The 23683-nt window shown below is 35.2% G+C and overlaps 1 protein-coding gene across 1 annotated transcript in view; it reads right to left on the reverse strand.

Annotated features, from left to right (window-relative positions):
* The window catches only part of DOK6 (docking protein 6), a 515077-nt gene that overhangs the window by 182666 nt on the left and 308728 nt on the right, over positions 1-23683 (reverse strand). Inside the window, exon 6 of the mRNA XM_069099566.1 lies at positions 1140-1278. Coding sequence (XP_068955667.1) covers positions 1140-1278 — 139 coding nt within the window. The remainder of the gene's footprint in view (positions 1-1139; positions 1279-23683) is intronic.

Genomic DNA, 23683 nt, shown 5'->3' on the forward strand with positions numbered 1-23683 from the left:
TTCTTTCTTTCTTTCTTTCTTTCTTTCTTTCTTTCTTTCTTTCTTTCCTTATTTAGCAAAGAACTAGCCATAACTTATAGTGTCATTCTGTCTCTTTCATTTCACCTAATGTTTATATTTGAAACCTAAATAAAAGGAGATACTGTTGTTGCAGTTATAACCACAAATTATTCCCTTGTCATTTTTTCAAAGTGATTGAGAGGAAAGTTTGTGAACAATTTTCTTACATTAATAGTTACAATGAACTTATTAACTATACTGATTCTCATGTTTTATTATCCCTTTGGTGAAAATTCAGTATTGCAATGAAGATATCTTTCTAAAACTAGATAGGATGTAACTTCCTCATGGTAAATATTGTATTTCTCTGTTAGTTTGTGTGTGTGTGTGTGTGTGTGTGTGTGTGTGTGTTTATTTCCCCCTACAAGAAGAATATAACAATCTCCAAGCTCTGCAATATTGGCCCCAGAACTGGGAAAATAGAGTAGCCCGAGCATAAAGGGTGACCAGAAAAGGGCAAAGGTGTTGTTTTTGCTTAATTATTTTCAGTAATGTCCAATTCTTTGTAACCCCTTTTTGTGCTTTTCTTGGGAAAGATATTGAATATTTGGCATTTCCTTCTCCAGCTGATGATGAACTAACGCAAACAACTGAAGCCAACAAGGTTAAGTGACTTGCCCAACACTACATAACAAATAAGTGTCTGAGGTCAAATTTGAACAAATGTCTTCTTGACTCCATGCCCAGAGATCTATCCATTTCAATACCTAGATACTTGTTATATATAATAGAAGTTTTATATTCCTAGTTAACATTGTCTAGTTTGAGCCACAAGTAGTGGGGCCCCTTTCTTCTTCCACCTGCTATCTCTTCTAAGGGATGTATTACATTTCAGGTAGCTGAGAATGAACATTTATATAGAGAAATAAAAGCACCCTGTTTAGAGCTACCGAACGTGTGATTAGGTTACTATTTCTAATAATGTCTGTAACTACTGAATATCTGATAAGGGGATAGTGTTAAACCCTTGGATTCATTAACTACTGTGCTCTTAAAGGAAGAATATGCTTCTAAAGGCACTGATTTGCTCACCTTACATACAATCTTCCAAATATTTAAGGTACAGAGAGCGGCCTTACCCGGGCCTTTTGCTCCATCTCTAGCATCAGTCTTTCATGTTGTTCTGCTATTGCCAAGGTTGCAGAGTGTACCTTCTGATAGATCATTTCTCCTTCCCTTGTTTGAAAGGTGAACAGCCCTTCTCCCGTGTCACACATCCTGTGAGAATAGAGCAGGGGAAAATGAAGACAATATCTTTGCTGTACTATTGAAAGTTTCTTTGAAATTTTTAAAGTTTTAATTAATCCCTTGCAACCTTGGCCCAGCTACAGAAAAACAAAACAAAAACAACCCACCACCACCACCACCACCACCATCACCCTTCCCCAACTCTCATCAAATAAACAGCAACACAAAAATCAAGTGATCTAAAAGAGCAGATTTAAGGGAATGAGATTCCTAAGTAGCATTAATTTGAACTAATAAAAATTCTCAAGAATATTCCTATTGACATAGGGCATTATAGAGTATATTTATATAATGGGCTAAAGAATAAATGTAATTGCTTATTTTCTTCAAATATGTCCATTGTCTATAGGGACCTTAACTCTGAGATGGTATTGTCTTAACAGAAATATTTTACTCGTTAGAAAACTATTGATTTATGACATCTGGGGAAAAAGCAAAAATGAGTATAGATTTTAATTAATAGCTATACCCTTCAAAGATCTATGATTTCATTGATACTAGTCAGCTAAGTGATGCAGTGAATAGAGCATTGAACTTGAAGTCAGGAATATTGGAGTTCAAATCCTAATTTAGCAATTTACTAGTTTTGTAACTTTGGTAATCATTTAACCTTCCTCTGCCTCAGTTTCCTGAGATCCTACTTTGTAGGGTTTTGAGGATCAAATGAGAAAATACATATAAAGCACTTTGCAAACCTTAATGTGCTATGTAAATGATAGCTACTAAGGGCACTTCATCTACTGATGTGGATCACAATCCCCAGACTTTTCATTAGAATGCTTCTTGAATTGCCATGGCCAAAATAGTCATATCTGAGGTGGTACCCGAATGATATGCGGAAGCAAAAAATGAGGACAGTGGAGGTAACCACCTATCCCTTTAGAATAGGTAAAAATAAATATATGGAAAATTATAGGTAGGAACTTTGAGCAATAGAAAAACACTTAGAGGATATTCAATATTAAAAACATGACTATAAGCTCTACAAAAGAATTTTTAAATTATGTTTGTATCTCACTAATAATCCAGAGGAGCTGAAGGAGTTTTACACATAATAAGTTCTTAATAAAGGAAATGATCATTGAATGAAAGTCAATAATGTAAAAGATTGAAGCCCTTCAGAAAAAAGACCACAACACATAGACCTATTTCTGGGGGAAAAAATACTTAACTAAAAATCATCACATTGATTAACTGGGTTGATGATAACTTTTTTAGTTTTCAGGTGAGACTATACAAAAGATATGCAGAAAATCTCCTCATGGCTCATTTTTTCCTGCATGCAGCTGAAAGGATTTCACTTGTTTCCTTATGAATCTCAAAGGAATTTCTAGAAGAAATGAAATGTCTCAAGAGGTTTTAGACATTATAGAATCAGCGATTGGGATCCCATAGGGCACCGTATATCCTGCACTTAGCTGTTGTGTAAAGAGATCTTAATAAAATTCAAACAGCGTGAAATGGAAAGTCTAGGGGAAAAATGAAGAGTTTTCTCAAAGTGAAATAAAATGAGATCTTTTTTTTGTTGATTAGAGGGGGTACAAGAATCTAAACACTGCAACAACAAAACAACAGGCAGCAATGATTGAATTTGAGGGTTCTGTTTTGTTGATTGTTTTACCAAAAACAAATAAGCAAATACTTGATTGTCAGTTACTTAAGAGATATGATCAAAAAAATTCTTATTTCCTGCCCAATAATTGAAATGCAAGGGCCTGTGGCCAGATCATGCCCTGATAAACTAATCTTTCAGGTAGTAAAGTCTTTACAAAAATGTCTTCTTTTAGTTACCAGAAAAAGAGAGAAAGTAAACTCTATTTTTCTACAAGAAAAGAAATACTTGAATAGTTGTGTTCTTTGCTCTCTGCCTCCAAGAAAGGATAAATTCACATGAGAATGAAAAGAGGGGAATAATAAAAACTAGAACATAAAAACAGCTGAAATGAAATTGTGATTGGAGTAAAAACATATTTTTCACTGATACACCATCAAATACAAAACCAAAATTTGCATAATGATTTAGCAAAATGAGAACAAATACATACATTTGAGAAAAAAAATAAAAAATGCTCTTCTACAATGTGATCATATTGGGATGGATAATCACTTTATACTTTATACAACCACATGAACTTTTAAACTATCTGTATCCATCTGTAGGGCTAAAGATGACATGTGGAAATACAGTAGTATTATAAATTTATAATGCTACAGCCAAAGATGACTGCCTCATATTTTCAGTTATTTAGAAAGAGAGAACAGAATTAGGAAGGAATGGAAATCATCATTACAGTTATTTTTCTTGTGTCATCTAACTGAGGAGAAGGATAATTACATATGGAACAGATAGTGAGCTGGCAACTGATGGAAAGAGGCCACAGCTGAAAACTTGGTAGTGAGTAGGGAGATGATAATTGGACGTTTCTCTCTATGCCTTACTAGTATTTAATCAGAAAAGTTGAGAGTTGGAAGGACCTAGTCTAGTCTAATCCATGGCTAAAGTAGGAAGCCTTTCTGTAATATCTCTGGCAAGTTTGTCATCCACTTACCTAATATCTTTAAGATTTCTAGGCTTGTAGAACTCATTGCATCCCAGGGAAGTTACTCGAGTTTTGTACTACTCAGTCTTCATTTTATTAAGCACAATTTTTCACACATTGATACTAGTTGGGCCCCCAAGGCCAAGTGGAACTGTGCTAATCCCTCTCCCATATAACATTTATTAACATGTTTGGAGATTTCTATTACAATCTTCCACCCCAGGCTAAATGTTCTCTTTGAAGACTAGAGGGTTTTTTTTTTTTAAGATTTCTGTTGCGACCCTCTTCCCCTGGGCTCAGCAACTTCCAACGATCCTTTTTGTTGCCAGGTTTCCAGACCCTTCAATATTCTGTTGATGATGCTCTTGCAGCGCTTCACCTTCTCAATGTCTCTCCTTAAACATGGCTCCCAGAAATGAACACAGTACTACAGACATGGCCTCACCAGGGAAGAGTACAATATTCTGTTGATGATGCTCTTGAAGCACTTCAACTTTTCAATTTCTCTCCTTAAACATGATTCTGAGAACTGAACACAGGACTACAGATATGGCCTGACCAGGGGAGAGTGCAGGAGGATTATTATCTGACTCCTTTAGAATACTTTGCTTCCATGCATACAGGCTAAGAAATGAAAACATAATGTCGGATAAAGTGCTACTCTAGAATAATATAGCTCCATAAATATTGTTTTTATCAAAGGCATATTAATAAATATCAACTGAAATGTCAGGCAATTATAGTATCATAGATGCTTTGATACTTTCATAATTAGCCAGGGCCTTAATACCTGAATCTACCAGATTCATTTTCCCTCAAGTTATCAGTCACAGTGAAAACCTCATCTAGCTCAGTGAATAAAGAATAAAGAAAAAAAAAACTATTGTTCAGGCTATCATATGCATGCAATATCCTCCCATTTACTTAGTCCCATTTAAATACATGTACCATGTAAATATATAGTATGCATACTATGAAATTATATGTTATTTTTGTTTTGATTAGAATTGCCAATATATAATAGGCAAGGTTCAAAATTAGATGAAAATAGTTAGTGTGTTGGACTACATTTGGGAAATTATGAAGTGCTTTAGTGATTCCAAACTATTCTCTGAAGAAAAAAAGCAGATGAATAAGAAAACATCTCTCTAAAACCACCATTCTTCTAATATCGATGCTATATGGCTTCAAATCATGAGAAACTGGAATCTCCAAAGTATCACAATTATTGGCAATCTGAAAATTATTGGAGAGACAAATGGTATGTACAAATGCAAAATGTTTCTGGTGACAATTTATGGGATATGAGTGATATAAAAATTATCATGAATAACAGGCATATTAGGAAAAGGAAGTAAGCTGGTTACAAACCAAGAAAATAACTGAGCACTTTATTCTCAATTATGAAATGTTTAAAGGCAAGGAGTAATGTCTCCAGTATGTTATCATGTATTTCTTCTTTGGAGGAGTTATAGCAGGTTATGCATAATGACTAGAGAAGATCAGACAGTGTAGAAAGTTTGGGATGTGTACCAGTTGAAGAATTGCTTCCATTTGTGAGGCTACAAATCCATCAAAGTATGATAGCAAAATCTTCTTTGTGATGAAGTCACTTCCATATGCTTATGCAAGTATATTTCTTTGTGGAGTATAGACTTATGAAATTCTTATTGATATGAAAATCGGAAAGCGTAGGTAGTCTTGATAAATATGCTAGACATAGCATGATTCAGACATACTTTTATAATTATCATCCTTAGTTTAAAAAATGTGTTTGTGTGAGCATGTATAGGTGAAATCATTCCAGGGATGAATAAAATTACCTTAGGCAATTTTATCCATCACTAATTTCATATGTAGTATATTATTCATATTTTTGAATTAACGAAATAGATAACCTCCAGACACACAAACAATTTGAATGTCAACTAGGGGAATGAAACATTGTATCTATTCTAAAGACACACTGGCACTTCTGTACAGTATTTAAAATTTAATGTTTAATTATAGAAAGTAATTAAATTCTTAAAAGCACAGCTTTTCTTCATAACAGTTAAAAGCAATGAACACATTTTGTCCTATTAACAGTTTATCGTCATTTAGCAATACTGGCATTTACTTTTTAGTACCTCTGGAATTAAAGAAACAAAAGTCTTAGTGCTAGAAGTTTTCTTTTGGGAAATATGAATATCCTAAAATTATAGAATTCCATTGTTGAAATGTATTTTTATAATAATAGTTCCATTTGATATAATATTTTCCAGTTCACAAAGCATTTTGCATGAATTACATAATTTAATTCTCACAACAATACTGTGAGGAAGGTAGCACAAATATGCTATTAGGATCTGTATTAGAGATCTTGGAGTCATCTAATCCAAAATCTAAGCTCATAGAACCTGGCTATAATAGGTCTAACCAATGCTTATTTGGTCTCTTCTTGAAAATCTCACTTTGAATTCATTGATTCTCTAATGCAGTCCACTCCACTTCTTTCATTTGTCAGGAAAATTTCACGTATGCTGAATTTGAAATCTGAGTTCCTATAAAATGGTCCTGTTGTTGATGTCTAGGATAAAGCATGGAAAATTTAGTTGCTCTTGCATATAAGGCCTTTTGATATTTGAAGACCACCTCCATATCCCCAATAAACCTTTTCTTTCTGCAGGCTAAACATCTATTAGTCCCTCAATTTGTCTTTTTATAACACAGTTTTGTATTCCCTAAGCATACAGTTCCAAACCCTGATTTGTAGCATGTGTGGATTTCCAAAGTGTAAATGATTTATTGTTTTGTTGATTGTCCAGACAAGAAAATGCAGGAAAAAAAGTGTTAATAATTCAGATGAAACTGTATGTCAAGTGTCCTTTTTATTGCAGAGCTAGTTAAACATTTACCAGTTTACTCCTAGCCACATTCATAGTATTTCTCTGATGTATTAGTTTACTATAACTATCAACACCCCCCCCCAAAGAAACCCAAAACAATGTAAATTTAACATGTTTTGATATGATTCTTTCTTACTAAAACTATTCTTGGTCTTGGTGAAGATATCTCCCTTTTAGAAGTGTTCATAAACCACACTATACCCACACACAAAACATATTGTATCGCCAATATTTGCACCCAGGTGTTTTGACTTCCTGTAAAGTGTTCATTCCACAATTCTTCACAATGCTCTATTTCAGTCATTCCAACCCCTACCTAAGTCTTGAGTCTCCTCTAAAGTATGTTTAACAAGTAGTTCTCTGTTCTTGGCCTCAATGTTTCCTATAAGGTCTAATGCAGTGTCTTTAGAGACAGTCCATTCCATTTCAGGATAGTTCTACATGGAAGGACGTGCTTTCTTATACTGAGCAGAAATCTGCTTCTGTGAAACATTCACCCATTATGCCTATTTTTGTCTTCTTGGGCAAAGCAGAATAAATTTGATTCTTTTCTGATCTGATAGTCTTTTAAATATTTGGAAACCTCTGTCATACCAAGCCTACTTCCATCTTTTTTATTTTCTGTTTCTTGCCTAGCTCCTGTATTAGTCTCCAGTCCTCTCATCATCATCTAAGTCAACCTCTTGATGTGCCTTAGTTTGCCGATATTCTATCTAAACATGTAGATCCCCAAAGCAGAACACACTACTCCAGATGTGATATGATGATCTAGGTGAGCAGAGACTAGCTATTAATTCTCTCATTTGAGAAATGATATTTCTATTAACACATCCTAAGACTACATTAGGCATTGGGGGTACCACATCAGACTGACTCATTAAAACAGTGAATTTACAGATGAAGAAAGTCAGACTCAGAGAGATGACATGATTTCCCCAAGAGTAAAAACATCATAAGTAAAAGATATGGATTTTAACCATAGAGTCTTTGAGGGCACATCCAGACTTCTCTCTCTCTTTACACGCACACATGCACACACGCTCTCTCTCTCTCTCTCTCTCTCTCTCTCTCTCTCTCTCTCTCTCTCACACACACACACACACACACACACACACACACACACAAATACACATGCAGACATACTCAGAATTTCTAATAGCAGCAGATATAAAACTCTAAAGCTAATGACAGATTTATATTATGCAAAGACTTGTTGGCTTCCACTTACAAATGACATATTTTTCCTAGATTGATTGCCTGTAAAATCCTGGTTGAGGAATTTTTACAAAGTTTAATAGATATTTTACTAATTTTCAGTTATTGAATTAGAAAATAAGAATTTGATTTCCCTCACCATTTTAAGGGGGTAACTGGCACTGAAACTTTTTTTTTCTGAAACCTAGATAACATTGTACTCAAATGTTCTACTGAATCTATGACCTCAGTGATGTGGAAGTTTCATCAAACGAACAAGATGGAAACCCATCCATGCCTGCCAATATCGTGCAACTCTGGGCCATGTCCTCCTCTAAGTTTACTACACGACATCTGAATTCAATAGGCTAGAGCACCTTCTCACTTTCTACTGATATGAGGAAGGCATCAGGGAAAACATGAAGCTGTCTACTTGACATTCTTTGTCCTTGCTATGTGAGCAGCCTATCTGCTTTTTCTATCACCCATTTTCATGATAATACTGTTTTCTTCAAAAATTTTCTTCCAAGTTTCTTCAAAATTACTCATTGCTTATATGTCACAGCATGCTTACAGCCATCATACACCTTTCCATTTTCCTGATTTTGAATTATGAAGTTGATACCATACAGGAACATGAGTGAAATATTGGAATGCAAAGAATGGGCTTTTATTTTACAGAGTAAAATAAAAAATTATAGTTTTTTACTCTTTGTAAATAGAATTAACTACAATTATTATTTAATTAAATAGAATTCGACAGTTCTGCAAATAAAATTATAATTACTGGAATGAATATTAATCCTTTAGCATTTTTGAGAAAGGTATTTAAATTTTTAACAGCAAATAAAAATGAAATGTACCAGATTTTTTATATGTTATATATAAAACAAAAATATTTCTCTATATCATTACATATTATGCAGATCTATTCTTGTAGTTTTGATAGTATTTAAGGACTATTGCACATATAAATATATAGATCATATTTTTTCTCATTATACATATCACTGAGTAAAATGAAGTAAATTAAAGTTATCAACTCATACAGTAATAAATGACTAGATAAAACCAGTAATCAGAAAGATCCTGGAATCCAGAGGTATAAGAATTGTTACCTCTTTGTGTTAAATTCTTTCTAGCAGTTTTCTTGGGTAAAATATCACTGATCCATTACAATTTCTAGTCTTTGAAATCTTTTACCACTGTCAAAACAGGTCATCCAAGAAAATGGTACAACAAAATCATCCCAAAATAGTGAGAACAGCGGGAATCTTTTTTTTAAACTTCTTAAAAATCTTCTATTTGTATGATGTGAACAAGCTCCTATTGTCAAATTTCCATGCCAAAGTGTTAACCTGAATCTACTACTGTAGGGAACAGAGAGTTTTAGTTTCAGTCACAAAAAAACCTGCTCTTTTCTATAGTGTTTCCTCCCCTCTACTTTTTTTTTTCACTTCTGAGGTTAGTTTTCCAGATTGGTAAATGTTTTACCTTTCATTTTTTAAAGTTTGTCTGGATCTTTTGTGGTGTCTCACAATATGAAGATAAAAGAAGACAGTAAAATATCCTCCTATATAAAAATTTCCCCATCATATAAAGTACCATTCATTATTTCAATGGTTTCCCTTGAGGGTCTTGGCATTTGGAAGAGTATAATATGGTAGTTTTGAAAGATTAATTTCTTCATTTGACCCATATATGTGAACTTAAAAAAAACCGATAACCATATTTCTTTTTAAAAAATTGAATTAAATTAAATTTACATTTTTTATCTTTATTAATTTTTTGTTTACTTTTAGTTTACAACATTCAGTTCCACAATCCCTTGCATATCAAATTTTCTCTTACCCTCTGCTCCTCCCTCACCCCCCACCCCCAAGGCAGCATGCAATCAGGTATAAGATCTGCAAACACTTATTAGTCATATTATAAAAAAAGAATTGTAAGGGATGGAATGAAGGGAAAGAAGAAACAAAACCAAAAAAGAAAGAGAACAGGTAATTTGCTTCAATCTGCATTCAAACTCTATTCTTTCCAGTTCTTTCTCTGAATGTAGACATCTCTTTCCATCATGAGTCTTTTGGAATTGTCTTATAACCCTGCATTTCTGAGAAGAGTCCAGTCTACCAAAGTTGGTCACCACACATACTTGTGTCTGTAACTATGTACAGATTTCTCCTGATTCTGCTCTTTTCACTCAGCATCAATTCGTATAAGCCTGTCCAGGTGAATACGAAGTCCATCTGCACCTCATTTATTATAGCACAATAATATTCCATTCCATTCATACACCACAACTTGTTTAGCTATCCCCCAATTGATGGGCATCCTCTTAATTTCCAATTTTTTTGCCACCACAAAAAGAGGTGCTATAAATATTTTTGTACATATGGGTCTTCCTAACACTTCTATGATCTCTCTGGGATATAACCCTAGAAGTGGTATTGCTGGGTAAAAGGGTATGAAATTATTTATAGCCCTTTGGGCATAATTCCAGATTGCTCTCCAGAAAGGTTGGATCAGTTCACAACTCCACCAGCAATGCATTAGTGTTCCAATTTGCCCACATCCTCTCCAGCATTTGTCATTTTCCTGTTTTGTCATCTTAGCCAGTCTGACTGGTGAGATGTGGTACCTCAGAGCTGTTTTGATTTTCATTTCTCTAATCAATAGTGATTTAGAGCTTTTTTTCATATGCTTATAGATATTTTTAATTTCCTCCTCTGAAAACTGCCTGTTCATATCCTTTGACCATCTATCAATTGGGGAATGACTTGTATTCTTATAGATTTGACTCAATTCTCTGTATATTTTATAAATGAGGTCTTTATCAGAGACATTGGTTTTAAAAATTCTTTCCCAATTTTCCACTTCCCTCTTAATCTTGGTTACATTGGCTTTGTTTGTACAGAAACTTTTCCATTTAATGTAATCAAAATGATCCATTGTACATTTTATAATGCTCTCTATTTCTTGTTTGGTCATAAAATCTTCATCTTTCCATAAATCTGACAGGTAACTATTTCTTGCTTGCCCAGATTGCTTACATTATCAGCCTTTATACTTAGATTGTGCACCCATTTAGACTTGATTTTGGTATAGTGTTAGATAATGGTCTATGCCCAGTTTCTGCCATAATTTATTCCAGTTTTCCTAGCAGTTTTTGTCAAAAAAGTGAGTTCTTATCCCCAAAACTGGGGTATCTGGGTTTATCAAACAATAGATTATATATATATAATAAAATAACAATAGTTATTGGCTGCTGAGTCTCGTATACCCAATCTATTCCATTGATCCACTACTCTATTTCACAGCCAGTACCAAATAGTTTTGATGACTGCTGCTTTATAATACAGATTAAAATCTGATATGGCTAGGTCACCTTCCCTAGCATTTCTTTTCTGGACATTTTTTTTCCAAACGAATTTTGTTACTATTTTTTCCTAGATCTATAAAGTAATTTTGGGGTCGATTGATTGCTATGGCATGAAATATGTAATTTAATTTAGGTAAAATTGTTATTTTTATTATATTAGCTCAACTCAGGAATGAGTAGCTGATATTTTCCCAAATGGTTAGATCTGACTTTGTGTGAAAAGTGTTTTATAGTTGTGTTCATAGAGGTCCTGGGTTTGTTTTGGCAGGTAGGTTCCCAAATATTTTATAATGTCTACAGTAACTTTAAATGGGATTTTTCTTTCTATCTCTTGCTGTTGGATTTCATTAGAAATATACAAGAATGCTGAGGAATTATGTGGGTTTATTTTATGTGCTGCAACTTTGCCAAATTTATTTATTGTCAAAAGGAGTTTTTTTTTCTTGATTCTCTAGGATTCTCTATGTATATCATCGTATCATCTGCAAAGAGTGATAGCCTAGTATCTTCTTTGCCTAATTTGATTCCTTTGATTTCTTTTTCTTATCTAATTGCTACTGCTAACATTTTTAATACTAGATTGAATAAAAGGGGTGAGGGTGGACATCCTTGTTTCACCCCTGATCTTATTGGAAATGCTTCTAGCTTATCCGCATTACATATAATACTTGCTGATGGCTTTAAATAGATGCTACCTATAATTTTAAGGAAGACTCCATTTATCCCTGTAAATTCTAGTGTTTTTTAATAGGAATAGATGTTGTATTTTGTCAAAAGCCTTTTCTGCATCTATTGAGATAATCATGTGTTTTCCTCTATTTTTATTGTTGATATGATCAATTATACTGATTGTTTTCCTAATATTAAACTATTCTTGCATTCCTGGAATAAATCCTACCTCATCAAAGTGCATTATTCTTGTGATAAATTGCTGTAGTTTTTTGCTAATATTTTATTTAAAATTTTTGCATCTATATTCATGAGGGAAATTGGTCTATAATTTTCTTTCTCCATTTTATCTCTTCTTGATTTTGGTATCAATACTACATTTGTGTCATAAAAAAAAAATTGGTAGGACTCCTTCTTCACCAATTTCCCCAAATAGTTTGTAGAGTATTGGAATCAATTATTGTTTAAATGTTTGATAGGATTCACTAGTAAATCCATCTGGCCTGGGAGATTTTTTCCTAGGGAGTTTGCTGATGGCTTGTTCAATTTCTTTTTCTGAGATGGGTTTATTTAAGTAATTTACTTCTTCAGTTAATCTGGGCAACTTATATTTTTATAAATATTCATCCATTTCACTAAGATTGTCAAATTTATGTGCATTCAATTGGGCAAATAATTCCTAATTATTGTTTTAATTTCCTCTTCATTGGAGGTAGATTCATCCTTTTCGTTTTTGATACTCATAATTTGTTCTTTTTCTCCCTTTTTCAAATCATATTGACTAAGGGTCTATTAATTTTATGTTTTTTTTTCATAAAACCAGCTCTTAGTCTCAATTATAAATTCAATAGTTTTCTTAATTTCAATTTTATTAATCTCTCCTTTGGTTTTCATTATTTCTAATTTAGTATTTAATTTGGGATTTTCAATTTGTTCTCTTTCTAGCTTTTTCAATTGCATGTCCAAATCATTGACCTCCATTTTCTCTAATTTATTCATGTATGCACTCAGGGATATAAAACTTCCCCTAAGAACTACCTTTGTTGAATCCCACAAGTTTTGGTATGTTGTCTCAGTATTGTCATTCTCTTAAATGAAGTTACTGATTGTTTCTATAATTCCTTGTTCAATGCACTCATGTTTTGGGATTAAATTATTTAGTTTCCAATTAGTATTAAGTCTATCCTTCCAAGGCCCTTTATTGCATATGATTTTTATTGCATAATGATCTGAGAATGATGCTTTTAATATTTCTTCCTTTCTGCACTGATTTGTGAGGTTTTTATGTCCTAGTACATGGTCAGTTTTAGTGTATGTGCCATGTAATGCTGAGAAGAAGTTATATTTCTTTTTATCTCCATTCAGTTTTCTCCAGAGATCTGTCATATCTAGCTTCTCTAAAATTCTGTTTAACTCCTTAACTTCTTTCTTGTTTATTCTGAGGTTAGATTTATCAAGTTCAGAAAGGGGTAGATTGAGATCTCCCAATAGTATAGTTTTGCTATCTATTTCTTCCTCTAATTCCCTTAACTTCTACTTCAGGAATGTGGATGCTATACCACTTGGTGCATATATTTAAGTAATGATATTGCTTCATTCTTGATGGTTCCTTTTAGCAGTATATAATTTCCTTCCTTATCTCTTTTTTCAAATGCTTTATTAACTTATGATTTACATCATTCATTTCAACCAGATTTTGAGTTACAAATTTTCTCCCCTACCCACTGCCCCAAAATAACAGTCCCACAGGATATCCCCTCCTCCAATCTGCTCTCTCCCATATCTTCTCCCATACCTCCTTCAACTTTTCCAGTAGGGCATGATGGATCTCTATGCCCCAGTGCCTGTATATCTTATTTCCCAGTTACATGTAAAGTGGTATTATAATATAATATAATATATAACATTTGATTTTAAAACTTTGAATTCCAGATTCATTCCCTTCCTCCCTTGTCACCCATACTTACTGGGAAGATAAGCAATTCAGTATAGGTTGTACATGTGTAGCTAATGTAAAACATGAACATAGTAGATATATTGTAAAAGACTGACTATATTTCTCTCCCTCCTATCCCACCTCCAACTTGTTTTATTCTCTACTTTGTTCCCGTCCCTTTTCAAAAGTAGGTGCTTCCAACTTCCCTCCCCCCCAGCCTGCCCTAGCTTCCATCATCCTCTCTCTCATCTCCTTCCCCCTACTCTCCTGTAGGGTGAGATACCCTATTTAGTGTGTATGTCATTCCCTCCCCGAGCCAAATTCAATGAGAATAAGGTTGACCCATACCCTTTTGCCTTCCTATTCTTCCCCTCCATTGTAACCATTTTCCCTTGACTCTTCTATATGAGATAGTTTACCCCATTCTGTCTCTCCCCATCTCTTCTCATTATATTCCTCTCTCACCTCTAAATTTCACCTTTTAAGTGTCATCCCTTCCTATTAAATTGGTCCTGTTCCCTCTATGTATATCTGTAAATATATATACACATATGTATTCATCTGCCCGTATACACTCTGACATAGACATATATATGTATACACACACACAGACACACACACATACATTTCTATTCCCTTCAACTATTCTCATACTGAGAAAAGTTTCACAAAATAAAATTATTGTTTTTCCATGTAAAGATGTAAATAGTTCCACTTTAATAAGTTTCTTATGATTTCTTTTCCCTGTTTACTTTCTCATGCTTCTCTTGCTTCTTGTATCTGAATGTCAAATTTTCTATTCAACTCTGGTTTTTTCATCAAGAATGCTTGAAAGTCCTCTATTCCACTGAATGACCATATTTTCCCCTGAAACATGATACTCAGTTTTGCTGGGTAGGTGACTCTTGGTTTTAATCCCAGCTCCTTTGCCCTCCAGAATATCATATTCCAAACCCTTCTGTCCCTCAGTGTAGAAGCTGCCAGATCCTAAGTTATCCTGATTGTGTTTTCACAATATTCAAATTGTTTCTTCCTGGCTGCTTGTAATATTCTCTTCTTGATCTGGGAATTTCAGAACCTGGCTATAATATTCCTAGGAGTTTTCTTTTTTGGGATCTTTTCCAGGAAGTGATTGGCAGATTCTTTCAACCTCTATTTTGCCCTCTGATTCTAAAACATCAGGGCAGTTTTCCTTGAGAATTTCTTGGAGGATGATTTCTAGGTTCTTTCATTGATCATGGCTTTCAGGTAGTCCAATAATTTTTAAGTTATCTTTCCTGGATCTATTTTCCAGGTCAGTGGTTTTTCGCATGAGATATTTCACATTGCCTTCTGTTCTTTCATTTGTTTGGATTTGTTTAACAGAATCTTGATTTCTCATAAAGTCATTAGCTTCCATTTGTTCCAATCTAATTCTGAATGAATGAATGATTCTCCTCAGTGAACTTTTGAGATTCTTTTTCCATCTGGCTAATTCAGCTTTTTTAAGGCTTTCTTCTCCTCGTTGGCTTTTTGAGCCTGTTTTGCCATTTGAGCTAGTCTATTCTTTAGGGTGTTATTTTCCTCAGTCAGGCTGTTGACTCTCATTTCATAATTTTCTTGCATTTTTCTCATTTCTCTTCCCAGTTTTTCCTCTACTTCTCTTATCTGCTTCTTAAGGTCCTCTATGTCCTGTAACCAGCTTGTATTTTTCTTGGAAGCTTTTGGTTCAGGAGTTCTGACTTCACTGTCTTCCTCCTGTTTCATGCTTTGATACTTTTTGTTCCCAAAATAGGAGTCTAATGTTGGAGTGCTTTGCTTGGTTGGCTTTCTTTGCCTGCTCATTTTGCCACTCAATTACTTGACTTTTGGGCTTTTTGCCATAGTAGGTCTCTGCCACCAGACGGGGGAGCTGTGTTCCAAATGCTGGGCTTTTCTCAGCTGCCCGAGGCATTAGTTTTGTGCCCTCTCTTAAAAGTCCATATCCTCAAAGAACATGCATTCGCCCTGGGGAATGCAATGCCACACAGATAATTATAATACAAGGTATGATGGAAACAAAGGTTATATCCAGCTAAAAGACTTAGCTTTTCATAAGAGCAAGTTTAGCTAGGAAAAGCCAGGAAGCCTTCATCAGGGAGTCAAAGTGCTTTCTGTGTCCTGCCTTGTGCCAAGTGCCAAGTGCTAAGCACTAAGCATAAAAGGACAAAAGCAAAACAGTCCCTGACCTGGTGATATTTACATTCTAGGAGGAGATAAAGAATAATTCAAAGAGAAAGCATTAACTACTTGGGAGATCAGTCCTTAAGGGCAGTGTTATTCATTTATTCATTCATGCATGAGTTCATCTATCCATCCATCCACCCATTTCTTTATTTATTTACCCATTCTTTAGATCTTCTGCACTGGGAACAATGTCTGGCACTTAATAAATGTTAGTTGATTTGACTTGACTTTATATAAAAGGTAACACTTGATCTAAATCCTGAAGGAAACTAAAGTTTCTAAGAGGCAAAAGGGAGTAGGGAGTGCATTCCAGGAATGGGTGACAAGCAAGGCAAAGGCATGGAAGCTGGATGTGGAATGGCATGAGTGAGGAACAATTGGATTAGATCATAGTGTGCATGATAAGCACTGATGTGTAATATGCCTGGAAAGGTATGGTAAGACCAAAGCTTTTTTTTTTTTTTTTTAAAGAATTTTAAGGGTAAAATAGAGCAGTTTATATGTGATCCTAAGTAGTGGCTGTAAGATGAAAAATAATGAAATTGGTTTTGGGGCAGATAGGTGGTGCTGGCTCTAGTGAGGAGGACATGGGTTGAAATGTGGCTGCAGACACTTACTAGCTTTGTAACCCTGGGCAAGTCACTTACCCTATTTGCCTCAGTTCCTGTAAAATGAGCCAGAGAAGGAAATGGCAAAACACTGCAATATCTTTGCCAAGAAAACACCAATTGGATTCAGGAAGAGTCAGATATGACTAATCAACTATACAACAACAAAAAGAAGTTAAAGAATCACAGGAAATCAGGAAATCATTGAGTAAGGGAATGAGAAAGACAAATTTTTTGCTTTAAGGAAATGATGTTAGCAACTGTATAGAAGATGGATTCAAATGGGGAGGCACTTGAGGCAAGGAGACAAATTAGGAAACTATTAGAATAGAGAGGTGTTGATGACTTAGATTCTAGTGGTGTTTATTTGGGTAGGAACTTTTTTCAGGAGTTGTAAAAGCAGAAATAACAGATTTGGTATCTGATTGGCTATGTGAAATGAATGAGAGTAAGGAGTCCAGGATGACACGAAGTTTGAAACCTGGAAGGAAGACTTAAAGAATTTTTGAAAATATGATTTATTAATTTCTTTACGAATTCATCTTCTGCTTGTACAAAGGGTGGGAAAACTCTCACTACCAAATATGACTCATAGCTTAATTCTCTGTCTGTGGATCTTGTATGTTCATTTCATTTATGCTTATGCTAGCAAAAATGCAACATATATTTAGATATCTTTACTTTTTTAATGTCAATATACAAAATGGCAACAAAACAGGGAAACAGATTGATTCATCTGTTAAGAAGTTATAATATTTTCTATGTTCCAGGACAGGAGTATAAAGATTTAGTCTCTGAAAATGAAAATAAGATGATTTCAAGCATGACTGTTTCTAAACTTTAGGTAGGAATTAAATTACTATTATGGGAATGGGAATTCAAGATCTTCCCTGCCCCTAGGCCCTTTGATAGGCTTTAAGTGACTCTGAGAACCTTCCTTGATTTGAAAATATGCTCTGCCCCAGAATAGGCTGAATGTGGTCACCTGGAGCCTGTGGCAGGAGGCTTGTTTTTCAGGAATACCCATGCCTTGTAGCTTTGTGATTGGGCAGTGGGTCAAGAGGGTTGTGACATTCTCAGAGCCAGGAGAAGGTTATATATATCCTGATGTGAGATTTTGTTTTGGGGCTCACTTTGGGAAGAGCTGTGTGATTTGACCGGACAAGACTCTGGGCAGCCATTGAGCCCCCAGCTTTGAAAACCCAGATGTTAGTGCTTCCCTCTCTGGTAACTGACTAGGTATGAATGTAATGGTCAGACAGTTGAAAGTCTATTTGCTGATGTTTCTCTGTATTTGTTGTCTGCTTGTAACTTGTTTGTATTCTCTGAAGTTCAGGGTGCTGACCTTTTTCCACTGAACTAGGTAAATGACATATTTTTTATTAAAAAAAGACTGTTAACCCATTTTGAGTTGCTTTCCTTTAGAAAAGCAAATCTAAGAACCTGTGTTGGCAGCCACCCTGGGTATGCTAGGGTGCTTACTGCCACAGTTACCTTTCATAAAAAAAATTAGTAAGGTCCACCTTTTTAAAAAATTAGGGATATATTTTTCAAAAACAAAAGACCTTGATCCATGTTAGATCATTACATCTCCACAGTCTCCTCTATCTTTCTCTGTTTTTATTAATTCTTAGTCTATCTTTGCCTAAATGTTTTTCTGAACCCATTTTCCTCTCTGTATATAATTTCCCCTTTATTGTCTTCACCATTTGCCATTCTTATTCTTTTCTTATGAGTATCAGGAAGAGATTTAGCTTTCACTTTCCTATAGAAATTCCTTTTAAAGATTATTTTCTTATGGCAAATACATTGCTACTTTACTCCTGAATCAATCTGTGAGTATATGGAAGCAATATAAGAAAGAGAGCACCAGTATTGCCCTTTTTTCCATTCACACAACTGAAAAAGAGGCAAATCCCAGGGATAATGAGTGTGAGGGAGTGATGGTGGAGAACAGTTGTCAGTGTAAGTCAGGCACCACCATTTTGGATCCCCCTGACAAGACTGAGCAAGAGCTTTCTGTCCCTGCGACCCAGTTGCTAATTATAGTCCACTGCTATCTTATTGCTTCTGTCTTTGTTCCCCTATTCTTTTTTCTTCTATAACTCTGAACATTTTCCTTGGTTTCTGCCTTCTAACTCTGCCAATTCTTCTAGCTTTTCTTTATAGTTCCCCCCTGAACTGCACAACTGCTTGAATCTATCTAGTCAGCTGATAGTCACGTAGTTGTATTCATTTATTTTTACTATGGTTTCCATGGTTCATTACCAAGGAGAGTATGATAACATTTGTTTCAGTATAAGAAGTTAACTATATATTCAGAGTGATATCCTGGCCCCTTGAACATTAGCTGACACTTCAAGAAAGGATCCAGGGTACAGACAAGGGGTCACTCAGACAAGAGACATCCAGACAATATCCGTCCTACTATGGTAATGAATGGTACGTCACCTTAAAAAGAGTATAAACGAAAATGAAACAAAACAACGCAACTATTACTGAACCTGGCGAACAGTCATACAGAACACAAAAACAAAGCAAAAGAGTGTATGGGTTACAAGAACATGGTCAATAAGAAAGGTTCAAGAAAATAAAAAAGGAAATTTGTAGAAAAGGTCAATGAGGCAAATAAACGGTGATAAAAACCAACAGGAGAGAGTTGGCAGTATAATTGTTCAATGGAGAATAAGGTTAGTGATACTGTGAAAACGGTCAAGGGAGAAAAAAAGGTCAAGGGAGAAACCTCTAACTGTACATCAGTGAGAGGAACCAAGCCCAAGATAAAGTACAAGGAAGAATTTCGAGAAACAATATTCAGAGATCATTCAACAAATAACTTTTATAATTTTTAGAATTATGAGTAGGTAACCATGCTGCTTGGGGCAACTAAGCAGTTCTGTGGATAGAGCCCAGGGCCTAGAGTCAGGAAGACTCATCTACATGAATGCAAATCTGGTCTCAGAAACTGCCAAGCTGTGTGATCCTGTGCAAGTCACTTAACCCTGTTGACCTCAGGTCCTCCTCTATAAAATCAGATGGAAAAAGAGATGGAAAACACCTCCAGTTCTTTGCTACAAAAGCCTCTAATGGGGCCATGAAGAGTCAGTCATGGCTGAAAAATAACTGAACAACAACAAGAGCTATGCTGCACACACAACAAACTACAGAGGTAGTGCACAGAAGCTTTAACTTTAGTGCTGCAATCAGATAACGCACACTAAGGAGTCAGTGTGATAGACACCCAATGGCGAAGACGCCTGAAGCTGTCTTGCTTTGTCGGTCAGGGCGCTTACTCGCTGTCTCCTGTTTCTGGTCCTGCTCTTACTCTATTTCCACCAGACACTCGGACTCGTCGCTGGCCACCCTGACATTGGTAGGCGAGCTTTGGCCTTATCTCGGCTGGGCCCTGGATTCCACACCTCTTCCCTTCCTTCTCCTCCTCTGCCATTCTACAACCCCTCTTTCATTCCCCTATGAGTTTTCTTCCTCCATTAAAATGCAAACTCTTTGAGGGAAAGTAATTATCTTATTTTTTGTGTTTGTATTTTCAGTGTTTAGCACAGACCCTAGTACATTAATTTGTACACTATCCACCTACTTATCTGTCTTCTTCCTAACTATCTAAATCTGTAAGGTTAATTAGGTATAAATGTCAAGAAATGGACACAAACAATAGTAATTAGTTACTTCAATATTTCAAGCATTCATGATTTCATGGATGTGGATACTCTCCTCCCCAAGGAAAAAATCATATCTCATTTTGTTCTTCCTCTGCTCTCCATCCATTCCATGGCTTGGCAAACTGATTCTGAGCTGTTTCTTTACTAATAAAAACATGTCATTTTTTGGCCAAACTAGTTATCCATTGATAGGATTTGGAACAGCTTGGGTTTTACTGGCAGAGCATTTGACAACTCAGAAACACACTTTCATTTCTTGATAGGTCATCACCGTGGCTCTTTAGTGAAGAATTATAATAATGACTACTGTAAAATATTGAAGTTAAATATATTTGAAGTCACTTATAAGAACAGTATGAATCAAAAGAAATCCTGAGAACCCTCTTAATATTTAAGGATATATAACCAAAGAAAATACACATGACTAAGGCTTTCCATTTCTTGAGAAGGAGATACTAATGGTTCAGTTTTTATTGGAGCTTACAAACAAATGAATGAAAAAGCATGAATCAAAATGGTTACTATATTACATGCACTATGCTAAGGATTGGGAATAAAAAGCAAAAGCAGTCTTTACTCTAAAGAGCTTACGTTATGATAAGATGATGTGTGCCTATCCTTAGTACCAAAAAAGTCCAGCAAGTGGAGTTTCAAGGCTGCTTTGGTTTAATGACAGGAAGACTTTCCTGTTCATGTGGGAATTGTCCCCATGTTGTTGACTACTCAATATCAGATTAGGATATTCAGGCCCTCAGGATCCAGATTGAGATATTATGGCAGTAGAAGAACTAAAGCAATGATCAAGACCTCTTGACTCTCCACCTTTTCCCCACAGGGGCAGAAGGGAGACATGGTGTTTAGATGGAAGAGAAAATGAAAATTAGGTTAGTGAGTTAGTGAGCCATTGTTCTTTTTTGCTTTCATTCACCACCCACTCCCTCAAGCTCAGTTTGTCTGCATCTACCTTTGTCTTTGAATAAAATAAAGGCCACTCTTACAGCAGAGGAGAATACCTTCCCTCCGCCCCCTTAAGAAAGTTTAGCCCCAAGATTCTGTGCTCAACTTAATCTGGCTGCCATGACTAAAGATTTAGGATTTAATAAACTTTTTAAGTAGAATATCTGGAGTTTGAGTACTTTGTGCTGTATAAGCATGAATAACTCCCAATTTAGGCTTTTCTGGGTGACTCATCTAGGTTTCTTCAGAGTAGCTCCCTGTTGCATTCCACTGGAAGGCAGTACTTGGTAGCCACCAATATTCCATTTTCCTCCCACACCCAGCCTTACATGGAGGAAGAGTAAATTGAGTAGTGATTAAAAGGAAGGATGGCTACCCCAGATATTGTCTGAGCTTTGCTTAGAAATTTCACGAATTAGTGAGACATTTGAATTAGGCAAATATTCACAGGGGGATTAAGATGGAAGGGGTTGAGGAGCTATTTCCTATTCACAATTCATGACAGATTAGTTGTCAGATTGATCATCTGACATCCCACTAAGGGAACAGGCATTTTAGTGACAAAGGGTAGAGAGACAGAAGTAGAACAAGAGCATATTTTCAAGATTGAGGTATTCTCAAAGGGTGAATATTTATAGGTGGGCTATGCTTCATTGGTGAAATTTGGATACCTAGAGAATAGCATAATTATAGTGAAATTACAAGTAGGTGAGAAAGAGGGATCAGTTGATTGAAGTTCCCTGGCATCAATCCCTAGAACATTGCAGAGCTTCATAAGTGAGATTTTTAATTACTTAAAATGGTTGGTTTGGTTAAGCTATTCACATAGGAAAACCCAAGTGGATGAAATGCCTTCTGTCTAGATCATAATAGATTAGTTATATGAACAACCTTTAGAATTTGTCCATCAATATGTATATCTGTGATAAAAAGTGCAAATTTAAAATGAGCTAGATCAAAATTTGAATGGGAAGAGAGCAGGCTATTTTGCCTTTGGAAAGTAGCACAATTATTTTAGTAACATGAATCATAACCCTGAACAGCATAAGCTAATCTTTATAACACCAATGTAACAGTGATAAGATCATATGGCTGTGGGTCATGAAGTACTACAGTAACCAAAGAATTGAAGTTCAGGATCACCAAAGGACAATAAAAAGAAGGAATATAGCGTGAATGAAGGGGGTTAGAAACTCATGGTCAGTGTTGTAAAACATTATAAATAACAAATTATGTAGGAGAAATGGTATAAAGAATTAGCATCATAGGATCATAGATCTAAAGCTGGAAGGTACGAGGTCATCTCGTACCAACATCATGTTTGACAGGTGAGAGAACTGAAAAAACCACCGCCACCCATCATCACAAAACAATTACAGTGGTCATATAGTGAAGAGCCATGGGACAGCCCACATGTTCTCCAAGTATCTAAATAATTTGAGAAAAATTGGAGGTAGTCTTCACACAGGCTTGGTGCCACCTAGCATTGAAGTTAGGTGATGACATGGATAAGGGTAACAGGTTAGGCAGGCATTAATGGAAATTGAATCCTTAGAGAAATATCTATTTGATGTGATCATGGATCCATAAAAGTCAGGAGAAAAAAAATATATATATATATGAAATATTATATAATATAACAGAATATAAAGAATCAATGCACAGAAATGGAGTTATTAAAGTAGCAAAGGTAAACTTTACTTCTAAATTTCAGAGCTTCTTGTCAAATAAGTTCATATAATTTATGTTGTATCACATTGAGCAAATAAATGACTTTACTTCTCTCAGTCCAGTTTCTTCACGTGTTAAACAGGATGGTTATATTTCCAAGTTTCCTGTAGATATCTGATTTAATGACCATGTTCTATGGTCCTGTCTTACCCTCTTTCCAGAAGTCAAGAACAGGTGACTTTTCTGAAGCTACTTACTATCAGCTATTCAATGACCAAAGTAGCTAAATAGGGTCATAACCGGTAGGTTGGTCAGTAGGGCATCAGTTTTTGGCTGTAGCAAATCCTAAAATTAAGAACAAATATGGCCCTTGTTCACCTGTTTTTACAGTGTGAGTGATGGGGTAGCTAAAAAAAAAGAGTACAGAAGTTGCCAAGTATCACAGTTTTTAGAAAATCTATAAAGATCAACTAAGTTGTTGGTATTTTAAATGCTATTTTCCCCTCTAATGATCAAATATATTGACATAATATTGGAAGAAATAAGAGATGTCACTACTGACATTCTTGAGATAAATGGAGTGAAGACAAAGGGAGCTGTAGCTATAAAGGACGGATAGATCATGAGATTTTCCTTAGAGAACAAGTT

The sequence above is a fragment of the Petaurus breviceps genome, unplaced genomic scaffold (genome assembly GCF_028583685.1).
Source record: "Petaurus breviceps papuanus isolate PSGF00001 unplaced genomic scaffold, PetGlider_PUasm1.0 38, whole genome shotgun sequence".
NCBI classification, from domain to species: domain Eukaryota; kingdom Metazoa; phylum Chordata; class Mammalia; order Diprotodontia; family Petauridae; genus Petaurus; species Petaurus breviceps.